Source organism: Nyctereutes procyonoides, unplaced genomic scaffold (assembly GCF_905146905.1).
Source record: "Nyctereutes procyonoides isolate TBG_1078 unplaced genomic scaffold, NYPRO_anot_genome, whole genome shotgun sequence".
In the NCBI taxonomy this organism is placed as follows: domain Eukaryota; kingdom Metazoa; phylum Chordata; class Mammalia; order Carnivora; family Canidae; genus Nyctereutes; species Nyctereutes procyonoides.
In genome coordinates, this window is record NW_026575126.1 from 38,983,333 (window position 1) to 38,998,967 (window position 15,635).

Below are 15,635 nucleotides of genomic sequence, written 5' to 3' on the forward strand. Positions count from 1 at the left end.
TCTTTGTAGCTGCAGAGCCTAGCGGTGTGCCTGGTGCACAAGAAGCATTGCAAAAAAGACAAGTGAAAAGACAGCTATCATCCTGACCATTATTTTTATGTTTCGGCTGACTACGGCAAACCACTCCAGCCTGAGCCCAGCATTTGCGGGGCCTGGGGCAAGGGCACAAACAGAGACCCACACACCTGATGTCGAGATATTTCAATGTCATAAACCATGCTAACAACTCATTAAGTAAAAGATGTCCCATCCTCCTACCTTTGCAAATATACCTTCACCATGACCTGAAAGGCTAAGTTCCAAATTAGAATTCTCTAATTCCTCTGGGTGATGAATTGGTCCCGCCGCAGCTGCCCAGCTCCAGCCCTATCTATACCCTGCAAACAGGCACCCCATGGTCACTCCCCAGGCCTACGAGGGGGTACGTTGCTGTGGAGTCCTTCTTCAGGAACACAGACCTGGGAAGAGAGCTCCACAGACTCTGCTAGATTCATTCACTCTGCCACGTGAAGGTAATGGCCTGGGGGGGGGGGTGTCAAGAAGTCCTAGATCTGCCACCAGTCAGCCCAGTGACTTTGGACAAGCCCTGAAACCCCGCCGCCTCATCTGTAAAATGGGCCAGCAGCTCTGCCTGCAGCCCAGGGCCGATGGGAGGGTCCACATGAAAACAGAGATGTGCATCTGCCTGGGGTCCCCCCAGCCTGAGGATGGGGGTTGCATGGCAGGCCAGCCGCCTGGGCTAGGGGATGTAGATGCAGAGGCGTGGGGCTTGGGCAGCGGTCCAGGAAGTCAGGCATCGGAGGATCCCGGGAGGAGGGGCTGCTGAGCCAGCAGAATTGCAGAAGCCCAGCCTGGAGGAGGGCTGGCGGTGCTTCACTGCAGCCCAGGCTGGCCCCCTTCCCAGCTGCATGGCCATCTCCACCGGCGGCCTGCGCCACCCCTGCTCCTGCCCGGCAGCTGGAGATGCCCCTGGTGTTCCTCCCTGGTGCCCCCGCAGCCCCCAGGGCCTGGCGCCTGGCCCCCTCTGTATAAAATGACAGATGTACCCTCCCCAAGGGCTGCTGGGAGCACGCAGCACAGGTTGGCAGGCCGGGCTGTGGTTTCTATTGTTCTCGCAGACGCTGCCCCTGTAGAGCGCTCAGCTGGTGCTTGGTACATAAGAAGGGATCAACAACTGGGCGTCCTGGCCCCTCTCCCCGCCCCAGCAGAGGTGCTGAGGCTGCTCAGGCTGGGTAGGGGGCCCCCGCCCTATCTGTCAGTTAAGCCCAGGCAAGGGACTTGTGCGGTCCCCAGGCTCTACCCAGAGCCCCGCAGAAGAGGCCAACAGCCCAGGGCCTGGCCTCCAGGACACACGTGGGACTGCACAGACATGTGGGAGAGCCTTCCAGCCTTCCCTGAGCCCCCCCTCTCCTGCTCTCAGGCTCTTTTGTGTGTTCGCACTGCTCCGGATGCCCTTCCGATGCTGGGGTGCACAGAGCTCTGACTCTCCCAGCCTTCCGACCCCACATATGCATCAGAGCTGCCTCTGAGCCCAGCAGGGCTCCTGTGCTCAGAAAGGAGGACAAGGAGGAGGACATGCGAGGTGTGGGGGCGGCCCCGAAGGGGCAAGGTCAGGGGAGCTGAGCCAGCAGGATGGGTTCTTTCACGTTCCAGCTGCGTCCTAGAACATAGACTGCACATCTCTGAACCTCAGTTTCCTTGTCTCCAAAATGACGGTGGTTTCTCCTTGGCAGGGCCGTTGTGAGGACCTGGTGCGTAATGCAGTAAAACGTTCAGCACGGTCTGGCGGTTCCTCCAAAAGTTAAACATAGAGTTACCATGTGACCCAGCAGTTCCACTCCTAGTACACGGAGAGATGAAAACAGGTACTCAGAGACACACTCGTCCGGGGATGTTCACAGCAGTATCCTTCGTAATAGCCAAAAGGTGGAAACAAGTCATGTCCATCAGCAGGTGAGTGGGTGAACAACACGTGGTCCAGCCACACAACAGAATATTATTTGGCCACAAAAAGGAATGAAGCTCTGACACCTGCTACCACCTGGCAGTAGCTTGGCGAGAGACCAGACACAAAGGTCACATATTGGAAGGTTCCCTTTCCATGCAACATCTTGAATAGGCGAATCCATAGAGATAGAAAGTAGCTTGGTGTTTGCCAGGAGTTGGGAGGCTAAGGGGGGACAGGTAATGGGGAGAGACTGCATAGAAGTACAGGGTGGGGTGATGAAAATGTTCTGGAACTAGGCAGAGGTAGTGACTGCACAGCACTGCTCATGTTTTAAGTGAATTGTTCACTTTAAAAAGGTGAATTTCAGGGGCGCCTGGCTCAGTTGGGAAGGCATGCAACTCTTGATCTCAGAGTCACAAGTTCAAGTCTCACATTGAACAGATTACTTAAAAAAGTAAATGAAAAAAATGTAAAAGTCATTGATTTTATAGTGTATGAATTTTGCCTCAATTAAAACAAAAACCCCAATGTAATGCTTCCCACAGAATAAACCCTCAAAGTGCTACAAAGGTGCTGACAACCCCGAGTTTTGGCAGGTACAGAGGTATCCGGAAAGCGTCCTCGGCACAGCGAGGGGAAGGGTTCAGGAGGGAGTGTGTGCTGCTGTCGGCTTTCGCAGGATGAAGCACACGGCCTCTGGAGTGGAGGGAGGAGAAAGCTGCAAGGTTGGCAGGGGGCAGGGGTCTGGGGGGTGAAGGGGGACCCATGAAGGCTTCTAGGTTTCTAAAAGACCACTCTGCCATGTGAAGGACAGCCTGGCTGGGGGCAGGGAGGCAGGGTAGGAGGCTGCTCTGGGAGAGGGGGTGATGGATGTAGCTGGATCACCTAGTTGTAACACACGGGGGACACCGGCATACAGAAAGGCAGGCTGTTTGGGGTAGGGCCATATGAATTGTCTCAGCCATGGGAAAGGGAGGGGACTGTGGGGAGTTCAAGGGACAGTGTCTGGAAGGGAGCTGGATGTGAGCGGGAGACAAGGTGGAAGGCCCCAGAACAGGGCTGGTATTGGAAGCCCCGGAGAGGGGAAGTTGAACCCTCAGGGTGAGTGGCATGCAGAGACCAGAACTCTGGAGGGGACGGGCCTCCCAGTGACGGCAGAGAAAGCCAAGTGGCAAGGGAGACTTTCTGGAGCAAAACTGTTGAGCACCACGCAGACGCGTCAAGATGCAGAAAGAGAAGTATCCACTGGTTCGTCTGTGTGGAGTCGCCAGCGACCTTGTGATATTTTCCCTGGAGAGGCGGAACAAAGGATGACAGTGGGCTGGAGAGTGAGAAGCGAGGACTGGGGGTCAGAGACGTGGGCAGACCCGAGCAGACTGCCTGCTGGAGGGGGACCGGGGCGACGGGAAGGTTCCTCCGACCTGGGGCCTGGGGGCCTAGCGGGGCCTAGCGGGGCCTGTGGCCTTGGTGGAGGAGCCAGAGGAGGGGGGGTGCAGCTGCCTGTAAGCCTCTGTGAGAGCCGCGTCGCAGGACAGGGACCGTTTCTCGGTTTAGGAGGGTGCGGCCACTGTGCCAGGTGGGCGGGAGCGCCGAAGGGGACAGGAGGCCCGAGGGCCCAAGGCCGGAGGGGTCGGGAGGGGTCGGGAGGCTGCGGGGGGCCCACGCTGGGGCTGCCCCGCTAGCAAATAAAACCACCGAACAGCCGGCTGCGTTCCGATTCCTCATAGACGACGACTAGCTTTTTAGTATAAGTATATCTCATGTGATCCTTGGGATATACTTAAACCAAAACAATTTTTAAAAAATTATTGGTGCTTCTCTGAAATCCACCTGTTAGCTGGGCGGGGGCACCCTGGCCGCGCGGGGCGGGCCCGGCCTGGAACACGGGGCCGCCAGAGCTGCGGGGCCCGAGCGCGGGCGCAGACTGGGCTGCGGCCCCAAACCCCCAGGCCCCGCCGAGCTCCTCCCGCCCCAGAACTTCGGCCTCGCCCCACCCCCGCCTAAGCCCTGTGGTGTTGCCTTAAGGGCCCATCGATAACTCGACGCTCGGCCACGGCCTCTATCGACTCGCTCTGGCTCCGCTCGCAGTCCTGGGCCGCAGCGGAGCGCAGAGTCGCATGTAAGGTACGGGGGCCGCGGGACGAGGGCCAGGAGACGGCTGCTGGGGGGCCAGGAGGGCGTGCCCGGGCGGCGCTGGCCAACGGGACGGAGCCGGGGCCGCCGCCGGAGCACAGCGGAGCCCGAGGGTTCGGCCACAGAGCGCCCCCTCCCATCGGGCTTCGCCGCCGGCCTGCTACGCATGCGCAGCCGCTGCCTTCGGCTCGCCTCTCCGGGCCGCCCGCCGCCGGGCGCATGCGCGGCCCGCCCCTGCGGCAGAGCGGCGCCCCGGGCGTGACTGCCCCCTGCCGGCGGCGGGTGGGGTGGCGTGACGGCCGCGGGGCGGGGCGGGGGACGGAGCGCGGGGCTTGGAGGTCGCCACTGTCCGCAGGTTGTCACGCGTTCCCTGGATCTGAGCCTGTTTCCCTGCCTCTGAGATGGGAATGATAATGCCCATCAGCACCGAGTGGACCTAGAGCGTATTGGCTAAATACTGCACCCCCTTCTCTTCTGCAGGTGCTCTGACCTTTGACCCCCGCCTCTCCGAAGTCGGGTCCTGTGCAGGCCCCAGCCTTCTTCCCCACCATGAACACGTCCCCGGGCACAGTGGGCAGTGACCCCGTCATCTTGGCCACTGCAGGCTACGACCACACGGTGCGGTTCTGGCAGGCCCACAGTGGGATCTGCACCCGCACGGTACAGCATCAGGACTCTGTATCCTCCACTGGGGAGGTGGGGAGGGCGGTCCTCGGAAGGATGACTTGTGGGGTACAGCACCCGCCAGGGGAGAGGTGCCTGTGGGGGGAAAGGATGCGGCAGCTGAGCCAGATGGCAGGGGCGTCCAGGCTTCATCATCCTCCTTAACAGACCTAGCAGGTGAACGCGCTGGAGATCACGCCAGACCGCAGCATGATCGCGGCTGCAGGTACTTGTGCCCTCAGCCCGACCCCTGCTCTCGGGTGGGCCGACCTGGGCGCAGCCACCCTTCAGTCTAGCCTGTGCCCCTAGGTTATCAGCACATTCGCATGTACGATCTCAGCTCCAACAACCCCAACCCCATCATCAGCTACGACGGGGTGAACAAGAATATCGCGTCCGTGGGCTTCCATGAGGACGGCCGCTGGATGTACACGGGTGGGGAGGACTGCACGGCCCGGATCTGGGACCTCAGGTATGGGGCACCGGGCAGGAGGGGCCTGTTGCTGTGTGGGGGTTGGGACCAGGCCAGGAGACTGTTTCGGGTCAGGGCACTCCAAGTAGAGGCTGAGGCAGGCTTTTCTGTGAGGGTGGCTTATTGAAGGTAGTGACAAAGGTGGGATAGGGCAGGGCCGAAGCACACACAGACAAGCCCAGCCTCAGCCTGATGCCACAGGGAGCTCTGGACAGTGAATTGCATCAGAATGAGTCCCATCTGGAGCAGGGGGCTGTCCCAGGGGAGGGCCGAATCTCCCTAGGGTTTCTGGTAAGGCCGCCGTGATCAGCAGAGGAGCAAGTGAAAATGGCCGGTGGGTGGGTGGGAGCCACATGGTGGGTGCCAATAGCATGCCATACAGCATATATGCCCACCCTAAAGGTCCCGGAACCTGCAGTGTCAGCGGATCTTCCAGGTGAATGCACCCATTAATTGCGTGTGCCTGCACCCCAACCAGGTGAGGGGTACTCACAGGGCCGGGCACCATGGGGCTTTGGAGGGCAGGGGACTTGCCCTCCCTCACCTCCCCTGCACCCCAGGCAGAGCTCATCGTGGGTGACCAGAGCGGCGCCATCCACATCTGGGACCTGAAAACTGACCACAACGAGCAGCTGATTCCCGAGCCCGAGGTCTCCATCACGTCTGCCCACATTGACCCTGACGCCAGCTACATGGCAGCCGTCAACAGCACCGTGAGTCCTGGGACTGAGTGCCCGCTCCCTTATCCTCCTCATTCCCTGCACGTGGCTGATTCCCCAGATGCTCCGTCAGACTCCCCCACCCCCCACAGGCCTGCTTCCTCATCCTGGCTCCAGCTCCAACAGCCACCAAAGCCAGAAAGCTGGGTGTCATTCCTGACGCCCCCCTCACTACTGCCATAGCTCATCCAGCGGGCGTCACTTCCACCTCCAGAACCTCTCAAGTCTGTCTACTTCCCTCTCCTCCCCGCTCCTCCTGGCCCCAGCTTGCCTTGTCTCCCCGCACAGCGGCTAGAGCCTCTCTGTGGCTGCCGTGCCTCCTCGCTGACACACTCTGCCCCCACACCACTCTCCGTCCACTGCCCGCACAGCCTTCAGCGGCACCTGCCTGACGGCCTCATTCCCTGCTCAAACCCTGTGGCGCCCTGGCTCCTCACCATGACCTCAGGACCTCAGGACGCTGCGGTTTGGCCTCGATATTCTGTCTGGCCTCTTTTTCTCCCCTTTAACATCCCTCACATCTCAACGAATCACTTGTACCCTGGTGTCCCCACACTGCCCTCCTGCTCTTCCCTCTATCTGAGGTGCCCTGCTCCCATTGCATCATTCACATTCCTGTTGGCCGGCAGCTTTCTCCACGAAGGCCAGGCGTGGTCTCCTGCTCCCAGCCTGCTGGCTTTTCCCGGCAGGCAGGACTGGGTGTGCCTGCCACATGTCCCCGGCCCCCAGAGCTGTGGTGCCACCCCGTGTTGGAGGGCAGCCCCCCGTACCTGGGGCTAGCCACCAGGGTACCCTTCCCTGTGTGTCAGACTAGAAGCTCCAGGTTTGCTCTGGCGTCCCTCCTACTTGCAGGGGAATTGCTATGTCTGGAATCTGACTGGGGGCATTGGTGACGAGGTGACACAGCTCATCCCCAAGACCAAGATCCCAGCGCACACCCGCTATGCCTTGCAGTGCCGCTTCAGCCCTGACTCTACGTGCGTACAGGGTCTGGGGGGCTGGAGCCTTTGGGTGGCAGGGAGCCTGTCTTGCGGATGGCAGAGGGGTGCAGGGTGGGAGTGGCTGCTGATGACACCCCCACCGCACTCACGCCCACTCCTAGGCTTCTCGCCACCTGTTCCGCCGACCAGACGTGCAAGATTTGGAGGACATCCAACTTCTCTCTGATGACAGAGCTGAGCATCAAGAGCAGCAACCCAGGAGAGTCATCCCGAGGCTGGATGTGGGGCTGTGCCTTCTCGGGGGACTCGCAGTACATCGTCACGGGTGAGCACCACCCCCAGCCGCCCCTTCCCCCCTCCGCCACCTCCCCCCCCCCCTGCATTGCCTGGCCTGGGTCTGTGCCCTGAGCTGCTGCCTACACCGCTCCCCACAGCTTCCTCTGACAACCTGGCCCGCCTCTGGTGTGTGGAGACAGGAGAGATCAAGAGGGAGTATGGTGGCCACCAGAAAGCTGTCGTCTGCCTGGCCTTCAATGACAGCGTGCTGGGCTAGCCTGTGCCCCCCCTGGGACTGCAGGCGGCTGAGCAGGGAGCACCTGTGGAACACATCTGCCCAGCTCAGAGTGAAGCTCCGCGGCTAGCCTCCGCCAGCCTAGCCAGCTGGACCTGACTGGCCTACCCTGGTCCCTCGGCTAGCCTAGACTGGGCAGGCCAGTATGCCCTGGGAGTCTCTCAGCTCCTCCTGGGTGCTTCTGTGGATGTGACAAGGCTCAGGAAGCCCACCTCAGCCAGCCGGCACTTGCTTCAGGAATTCCAGATCCACAAGGCCTAGGGGGTCTGAAGCCGGTGTCCAACCCCCAGCCAGTGCACCCCCCCCCCGGCCCCCCACCCTGCCCATTTCGTGTCCTGAGGCCACAGAGAACAGCATCACGGCCAGATGGAGGGTTTATTAGACCCCGCTGCCAGCCACCCTCTGTGACCGGTGACGGGGCTGGCCAGCTGGCTGGCCTGTGGGGCTGGGCAGGCTGGAACTTAGTCTGGGAGGTAATAAAAGCAGACCGACACGCAGATGTTGCTGGGGAAGCAGATGTCGATGCACAGGTAGATCAGCCGCTGCCTCCGGGGACCTGGAGGAAGGGGCCTCCATGAACCCTAGAGGGCTCCTCGTCCTTCTCTCCAGACCGTTCTGCAGGAGCCCAGGCCTCACACCACCATCCCGACTTACCCTCTGCTCGACGGGCCCAGTAAATGGGAGTTTTCGTGCAAAGGTGCCGCACCGAATCCCCCACCAGGGCAGGGTCCACCTCGTGGTTCCCCAGCACTGCCAGCAGCTCCTGGGCATGGTGGGTGTCGTGGCTGGGGCCGTGAGACCCTTGAGCCTGCGGAGAAGGCTCTGGTGGGCCGCGGCACAGGGGCGTTTGCGTTCCCCCTGGATGTGCTGGCCCAATGCCAGCGGCACGCTCCACTCTTAGCAGACTCAGCCAAGGGAAGACAGAACTTCTGTTCCTTGAAACCAGAGCTCCAGCCCGCCCCAGGCCTGGGCCGTACACAGGACCCTTTGTCTGGCCCCTGACCGTGGGGAGCCTGGCCGCATGGGGCTGCTTACCCTTGAGGTGTTCACCAGCAGCTGTAGGGTCTTGCGATCTCGGGGCTCCATCAGGCGGAGGAAGCAGGCCTGGTGTTCCAGGGGCCGGTAACAGACGCAGCCCTGGGGAGGCAGGCCGGTGAGTCAGGGCCACCCCAACACCTGTGGGTGCTGACCACACCCCCAACCCACTCACGCTCGGCCCATCGAACAGCACTGCCCAGCTGTGGTTGCTCTTCACTGAGGTCACCCAGATGGTTGCCACGTCCCGGGCCGCATCCACCTGGGCAGTTTGGTTGGGCCAGGTTGCCCCAGGGCTTGGGAGGGTCAGACGGAGCATCTGTAGCAGAGGCTGAGATCGGGAAGCCAGAACTCAGCTGGGCAGGCTGGGGCAGCCCCTGACACTCCCCCCAGTTCTACTTGAGGTTTTGGACCCCTCCAGCCCTCTGGTCCTCCTGCCACTGCTCTGAGCCCTGGCTCCAGTGGAGGGTTGCGATGTCCTGCCTCTCCTTCCCCTTCCCACTGTCTGTGCCCCCAGCCAGTTCCCCAGGGGGAACTCACCTTGGGAGGACTGTGCGTGAAGCCAAGAAGCCCTCCAGCCACAGCCCCAGCAGCGGCCAGTGCTAGCAGTAGCAGCAGGCCAGTGGCTCTCCAGCCCCCATGGCAGTGCTTAGTCTTCACCTGGGGGGCACAGTGCGGTCAGTGGGGCCAGAGCAGAGACCGGGAAGCAGGCTGGCTCAGAAAAGCCAAGGCCGAGGTATACACAGTGGCACTGCCCTCCTGTCCCCTGCCCAGGGCAGTGCCCTGGGTCTCTGTTCTAGGAAAGGGTGCTGGGTGGTTGGAGGCACTCACCTGGACAGGCCTGGGCCTGGGGCTCTCCTCACAGCAGTGCCTCTGCTCCATGCTGCAGCCCTGGTGACAATGCGGTGATTGTCTGCTGCCCCTTGGAGTCAGCTAGCGAAACCTTAGTACACCTGCGATGAGCCAAATAACGCTCCCGGCCCCCTCCCCTCCTGACCCCACTGCTTCCCACCAGCCCAGCCACCTGATATCAGGGTTGCAGCCAGGACAGCCCCCCCACTCCTTGGGGTGGGGGTGGGGGGTGCTTGTCGCTGTGCCTAGCTGCCCTGACACCCGGCCTGTGCAGACCAGAGAGCATGGCTGTGTCATGGAAATCAAGTCCCACAGATTGGCACCGAGGGTGGCCCAGGCCCAAGGCAGGACGACTTTATAGTCTGGGAGCAGACTTAATTTTCCTCAGGAGGCTGTTCCAGTGTCTAGAGTTACTTCTAGATTCTGAGGGCTCAGCACATGGCAAACCATCAATAAAAGCGTTTTGTGAATGACGGGTACAGGAGTCCCTGCTGCCTCTGTCCTGTCCTATGTACCTGCAGCCGCAACCCACAGGTCTGAGACCAGAGTGGCTTCCAGGCAGCTGACTCTACACACCTTGGGCTGCATGGTGAGGTCAGCCTTGTCAGCCATCCCCTGCCCTGCCCACGGTGACTTCCCCTGTGGCCCTGCTCCTCACATCTCCAACTTCTTGATGCTGTGGATTCCAAGTCAAGGCTCCCCCTGGCCCTGGCAGCTTGCAGGAGGTGTGCTCCTCACCCCCTTCACCCTGTGGCCCTCTCTTCCTTTCCTCTGTGCCTTGTCTTCCTGATTCTCCTGAACCCAGTCCTCTGTAACGGGCCCAGGATGCTGGAATCCCAGAACTCCTCCTCAGACACCCCTGCCCCCACCCTCACTGCCCCGAGCTGGGCTAGGTGGCCATATAGCCTTTGTGCAAAGGCTGCTGTCAAAACGAGGGCAAAGACGCCAGAGTCAGCGTGGGTTTGAGAGTTTAATATGCATTTGGGTTCACACAGTGCAATGGGGGCAGAGATGGGGAGTGCACGTGGGCTCCCGGGCCACTGCCCAGCAGGAGTGTTACTGCCTGCCACACCTGCTGCGTGCTCCTGGTGTGGGTGACAACGCCCTGACAGGCCTGCTCAATATCCAGACCCACCTTGAGCCAACCTCGCAGAGCCAACGTCAGCACCACCAACCTCACAGGTGCTGGCTGCCCTCACGTTGCCCACAGCAGAGTCCAAACCCCAGACACCCCAGGCCTGGGAAGAGCTGCGGGTTCAGGACACCCTTTATTGCTATGCGAACTTCAAGAATGAGGGAAGGAGTGACCCTGGGGCTAGCAGAGAAGCTTGTGGGCAAATGCCACTGGATACAGAGTGAGGCGCTGGGAAGGAGTCTGCCAAAAGGAACAGCTTCCCAGGCCTTACCCTACAAGTGCAGCTGGACAGTCTGCTTATCAGGTCAGCAACTTCGGGAACAGGCAGAAAAGGCTGGGGCCCTCTGCCAAGAGCCCTTCACTAGCAGGTGGACCCTGCCAGTCTTCCTGCTGGCCTCCAACAAGGGACGCCAGAGCCAAGATAAGTGGCCTCAAGGACCACTGGTGTCTAGCCCCCGCCCCTCCCAACCGAGGGTACAGGAGAACAGGAAGAGATTGGATGCTTTTTAAAAGAATTTCCTGTTCTTGGGGACACCTCTTTCCTCCCCCACCCAGAGGGCAACCCGGGCAACCCGGGCGACAGGCAATTCCTTGGCCAGCACACGCCTTTAGCTGTGTTGCTGGCTGCGGGGCACACAGACTTCTTCAGTGGGATTTTCCCTATGAGACAGAGCACAGCTATTAATTAACACACTTAAGATTCAGTTCCACCGTTTGACAAAAATTGTTCAAAAGTTTTAAAAAAACACAATTTTTGGTACCAATGCTACTCTGAGCTCTCTGCACAGCCGCCCAGAATTCAGCAAAGGCATCCACACCCTCTTGACCGCTCAGCTAACAACATATATGTTTAGTCTAAATCAGCTAGATTTAAACTAAGCTGAGGCTTAGCTGGACTGAGTTTACAGAACTCTGTGACCACATATGAGGTGTGGCAGCCCTGGGTATCTGAAACGGAACAGACACTTTATTATGACATCAGAGTGGTTTTTAAGGAAGTGTGGGGTGGTGGCGGGGAGTTCAGCACCCTGCACCCCAAGAACAGGAAGATAGCACTTGGGAGTGGCCCTGTGCCTCACTTCCACCCCACAGGTGAGGAGTGGGATGCTACAAGCAGGCTCACCTGCAGGTGGCCACACCAATGGGCCTTGGGTCGGTTCGTACAAGTTTCTCACAACTGTCAAAATAATCAGACTGTCCTCCCCTCCAGCCCATAAAGGGGGGGGGGCGATCCCTGAATGAAATTTTCCATAAAACATCTAACATCCCTAGACCTGCCTGGGTCCCACTGGCAGGCTGGGTAACCCCCTGCCCTGAGGTTACCGGAGTCCTGGACAGATGCTAAGCCTGCCCCTGTCAATGGCACCCAATGCCCAGGACCCCCACAATGCCCTCCAGGTTTAAAAGTGCATCTTCAAACAGAAGTGTCTGTAAACAACATCGCCCCCCAATCGTCTACTTACAAGGTTAACAACTAGTGCCTTTACTCTTCGAAGCCACCTAGCTGAGCAGATGCTGAAGCCCCACCTATTAATTTGGGTTAAGTGGTTTTCAATTCGTTTTATTCTGGAGATTAAAGACACTAAATCTTTAACCTTGAAGGGCAGGCAAAAGATCAGCTATGCTGTCAACATAGAAGTCAGGGACCATTTTCTTCTTAGACATGCAGTCACTTTCCTGATTACTCTTCACATCCCCTAGGGTGGAAACTCCGGTGAGGGTCAGGATGGTCTTCAGGCCACAGGTGACGCCCAGAAGGATGTCCGTGTCCAGGCGGTCTCCCACCATGACGGTGCGCTCCGGGTTGATGCCGTACTCCTGGGACACGCAGTCGAAGATGAAGCGGCTGGGCTTCCCTATGATGTCGGCCTGGCGCTGGGCGGCCATCTCCACGGCTCGGACCAGACAGCCGGTACCTGCGGGGCGGACAGGTAGGGCAGGGGAGGAGAGCAGCCCGGTCAGCGCGCACCGAGGGCCAGCGCGCCCCCGCCCCCCGGACCCCGGCCCGCCCCCCGCCCCCGCGCCGCACGGACCCGCGATGAAGCGGCCGTTCTCGAGCGGGAGCCGGTTGTCCATGTTGGTGCCCACGAGCAGGCAGCCGGGCTGCTGCAGGTAGCGCACCGCCTTGGTGAGCTTCATGTAGCTGAAGTGCGGGTCGAAGCCCACCACGACGGCGCGCACGTCGGGGTCGAGCGGCGCGTCCAGCCAGGCGCCCGGGCCGTCCCCCCGCAGCGGCTCGGGCCCCACGCCCACGCAGGCGACGCCCACGGCCTCCAGCTCCGCGGCCAGGGCCTCGCTGCCCAGCACGTAGGCCTTGGGGGCCGGCGCGCCCGCCAGACGCTGGCGCAGGTAGAGCGCGGTGCAGTAGGCCGTGCCGAACACCTCGGGGCCGGCGCCGGGCCCCGCCGGGCCGCCGAAGCCCAGGCGCCGCAGCTTGTCGGCGTAGGCCTGGCGCGTCTTGCTGCTGTTGTTGGTGATGAAGCCCAGGCGCTTGCCGCGGGCCCGCAGCGCCGACAGGGCCTCGGGCGCGCCGGGCACGGCCGTCTCGCCGCGCCACAGCACGCCGTCGCAGTCGAACAGCAGCGTGTCCACGTCGGCCAGCAGCGCCCGGGCCCGCTCGGCGCTCAGCCGCACGCAGCGGGCGTCGTCACCGCCGGCCTCCGCCGCTGCCATGGCCGCCCGCCGACCCCGGCCTCCGCCGCCGCCGCCGCCACCGGCCGCTCCTCCGGCCGCCCGCCGCCGCGCCCGCGCCGCCCCCGGCGCGCTCATTGGCCCCGCTCCTCGCGCGCGCCGCCCATTGGCCGCCGCCTGCGCCAATCCGCCCCCGCCTCCGCGGGCTGCGGGAGCCCGGCGCCAGCCGCCCATTGGCTGCCGGGCCCGGGGCGCCCCGTGATTGGCTGGCGGGGAGCCAACCGGCGCTCGGCCTGGGGCGCTCACTGCGGAAGCGCTGCGGAGGCGCCCGGGCCGGCGCAGGGCCGGAGGCGGCCGCTCATTGGCGGCTCCGCGGCGGCTCGCCCATTGGCGGCGCGCGGTCAGCTTAGGTGACGGGAGCCCCGAGCCGAGTGACCCCGGGCCAGGCCGTCTGCCGATTGGCGGGAGCGCGGCAGGACGTGTTGGCGGGGGAGCCGCGGGCCCCCCCGGGCCAGAGTCAGGTCCTCACCGCTGCCTGGGCGGCGCCGGGCCGTGCTCTCCGCCCCGGACACGCTGCGGACACGGGGCTGGCGCGTGCGCCCGAGGCGGCCGGGGCTCAGGGTCAGCCCGGGGCCTCGGGGCTCCTGTGGTCGGGTAGTGACCAGGCTGTGGCACTCGGTGGTCACGTGACCGAGCAGCGACCGGGCGGAGGGAGCGCCTCTGCGGTGACCGAGTAATCGCCGGCGGCGGGGCTGCCTTCGCAGTCACGTGATCGGCTAATTATAGGCAGCGGGAGCGCCCGGGGTGGTCACGTGACCGGGTAATCACGGGCGGTGGGGGCGCCCTCGGGGTCATGTGACCGGGCGATTACAGGCGGGGAGATTAGTGTCCAGGCGGACACTGCCCAGGACGCAGCGCTCGCCGTCATCATGGTTATCAGGCATCAGGATGAACTTTTATGCAGGCGTGACCCTCGGGAAAGTGAATACACCTTGAGTGTGCAGCTGGATGGAGTTTTTAGGCACCTACACCCCTGCCCTAAGCACACCCCCGCTGCAGCCGGGGCGCTCCCCAACAGCGCCCTCCAGGCAGCACCCTCATCCCTCCTCCGCCGCTTCTCTGACTCCATCACCATAGAGTGAGTCATAGCCTCCTTCCCTGCTCCAGATGGCCTACACCCGGGACCCTTCCATGGGGCCTGCTCCGGCGGATTGACACGGATGTGAGGTCCATCTTGTGTGTGTGTGGTCTTGTGGGCTGTTTGAAGAGTGTGCCTCTTGTCCGTTCTCCAGTGGATCACTGGGTGGATAGTGTGTTGTTTCCAGTTCGGGGGCTTTGTCAATCATACCCGTATGAATGTCATGGGTCCTACACAGTCCTTTGTGGCCATGGGCACTCGTTCCCCTTGGTTGGAGTACACTCATGGAGTCGCCAGCTGGACAATGGTGACTTGGGATTAAACTCAGTTGACTCCAGAACGGAGCTCTGTACACCTGTTTGCTTTGACTTCCCCTGTGAGTTGGAGGGACGGCGCCTGCTGCGTGGGAAAGGTGGAATGGTCAGTAGCAAGAGAGGAGGTGGTTATGGACAAGGTCCATCCTGCAAGTGGCTGGAAGGGACGGTGCACTGAAGGGCAGAGGCTGACGTTGCCCGTGGTGCCCTGTATCTGGGTAGGAGGGGAGCACCTCGTGATCATGGTGTGTTGCTGACACACAGTAGATGCTCAGTGTACACCTGTGAATGGATGGCGCTGGGGTTCCCCCAAATGAAGAAGCCCTGCCTGAGGGCTGAATGGGGCTGGGATGTAGATGGATTTAAATTGTATTAGTGCAACTAGCAACTGAGTCTGTTTTCACAGATGGTTTTGCTTCTAATGAGCCAAGTAAATATGGGAGTCATTGAAAAAGGATTCAAGTGGCAAAAAGAATTTGGAAGCAAACTACATATTCTTCAACATGGGACTGGTAAATCAATTAAAGTACATCCAACAAACGGAGATTGAGTGAGCAGTCCCCATAAAGGATGACAGCACCTCCAGGCTCTGGTCATGGCAAGGTAACACAGTCCTGAGTGTCAGTGGGCAGCTGGAGCCCACGTTGAGGGCTGGTAGGACGGCAGGAAGCCGATGGGTTTTCTTGTTTTCCTCTGGCCGCTCTGCCTTTCAGGGACCTCAGACCTACCCACTCCTGTGCCCACTGGCCTGCTGGGGCTCTAGCTGAGGCAGGACCTGGAAGTCACTGGATGAGGCTGCACCCTGGGAGCCACTAGGCGGGAGCCACGGCCTGCCCCTGAGGTGGCTCCAGAGCACACAGCAGGGCAGGCTCTCTGTCCTCTGGGCCAGCCCCTCCTCATGTTCACCCACACTCAGGCTGTCTCTGCCTTCGAGACCTTTCTCTATTCCATTCTCCTGGAGGCTTCCCCAGTATTCCTCAGCACCACCCTAAGTGAGGTGTTGTCCTGGTCCTCCCTTCCAGAGCCCTCTCCACGTGCCCCCGCCCGTTCTTCCTCCTGTTTGTTCCTGAGCCCATCCATCTG

The 15,635-nt window shown here is 61.3% G+C and overlaps 3 protein-coding genes across 5 annotated transcripts; 1 reads left to right on the plus strand and 2 right to left on the minus strand.

Moving 5' to 3' along the window:
* Positions 1–4,027: 4,027 nt before the first annotated feature.
* MLST8 (MTOR associated protein, LST8 homolog) lies at positions 4,028–7,883 on the plus strand. The gene is made up of 9 exons (XM_055340915.1): positions 4,028–4,072; positions 4,562–4,759; positions 4,919–4,970; positions 5,054–5,216; positions 5,619–5,694; positions 5,777–5,929; positions 6,788–6,912; positions 7,038–7,201; positions 7,311–7,883. Exons 2-9 carry the CDS (start codon positions 4,631–4,633, stop codon positions 7,427–7,429), a joined length of 981 nt encoding a protein of 326 aa, XP_055196890.1. The 5' UTR covers positions 4,028–4,072; positions 4,562–4,630; the 3' UTR covers positions 7,430–7,883.
* Positions 7,804–10,199, minus strand: BRICD5 (BRICHOS domain containing 5). Of its 3 annotated transcripts, XM_055340914.1 has the most exons (6): positions 9,314–10,199; positions 9,023–9,142; positions 8,658–8,813; positions 8,483–8,584; positions 8,102–8,255; positions 7,804–8,003 (listed from the first exon to the last, which is right to left on the minus strand). In XM_055340914.1, the coding sequence occupies exons 1-6, from the start codon at positions 9,362–9,364 to the stop codon at positions 7,909–7,911; spliced, it is 678 nt and encodes a 225-aa protein (XP_055196889.1). In that variant the 5' UTR covers positions 9,365–10,199; the 3' UTR covers positions 7,804–7,908. The 3 variants fall into 3 exon arrangements, with proteins under 3 accessions (XP_055196889.1, XP_055196888.1, XP_055196887.1); XM_055340913.1 differs by having other exon boundaries at positions 8,102–8,813; XM_055340912.1 differs by having other exon boundaries at positions 7,924–8,813.
* Positions 10,200–12,014: 1,815 nt separating this feature from the next.
* Positions 12,015–13,203, minus strand: PGP (phosphoglycolate phosphatase). The gene is made up of 2 exons (XM_055340911.1): positions 12,503–13,203; positions 12,015–12,385 (listed from the first exon to the last, which is right to left on the minus strand). Exons 1-2 carry the CDS (start codon positions 13,140–13,142, stop codon positions 12,060–12,062), a joined length of 966 nt encoding a protein of 321 aa, XP_055196886.1. The 5' UTR covers positions 13,143–13,203; the 3' UTR covers positions 12,015–12,059.
* Between the last annotated feature and the right edge of the window lie 2,432 nt (positions 13,204–15,635).

Excerpts from the sequence above, each read along its gene's own strand:
- MLST8 (XM_055340915.1), top strand. The coding sequence starts at position 4,631 with ATGAACACGTCCCCGGGCACAGTGGGCAGTGACCCCGTCATCTTGGCC. Across the intron at positions 4,971-5,053 it reads CAGCATGATCGCGGCTGCAG|GTTATCAGCACATTCGCATG; the intron begins GTACTTGTGCCC and ends CTGTGCCCCTAG. Across the intron at positions 6,913-7,037 it reads CGCTTCAGCCCTGACTCTAC|GCTTCTCGCCACCTGTTCCG; the intron begins GTGCGTACAGGG and ends GCCCACTCCTAG.
- PGP (XM_055340911.1), bottom strand. The coding sequence starts at position 13,142 with ATGGCAGCGGCGGAGGCCGGCGGTGACGACGCCCGCTGCGTGCGGCTG. Across the intron at positions 12,386-12,502 it reads GAACGGCCGCTTCATCGCGG|GTACCGGCTGTCTGGTCCGA; the intron begins GTCCGTGCGGCG and ends TCCGCCCCGCAG.
- BRICD5 (XM_055340912.1), bottom strand. The coding sequence starts at position 9,364 with ATGGAGCAGAGGCACTGCTGTGAGGAGAGCCCCAGGCCCAGGCCTGTC. Across the intron at positions 9,143-9,313 it reads CCAGGCCCAGGCCTGTCCAG|GTGAAGACTAAGCACTGCCA; the intron begins GTGAGTGCCTCC and ends TGTGCCCCCCAG. Across the intron at positions 8,814-9,022 it reads TCACGCACAGTCCTCCCAAG|CCTCTGCTACAGATGCTCCG; the intron begins GTGAGTTCCCCC and ends TCCCGATCTCAG.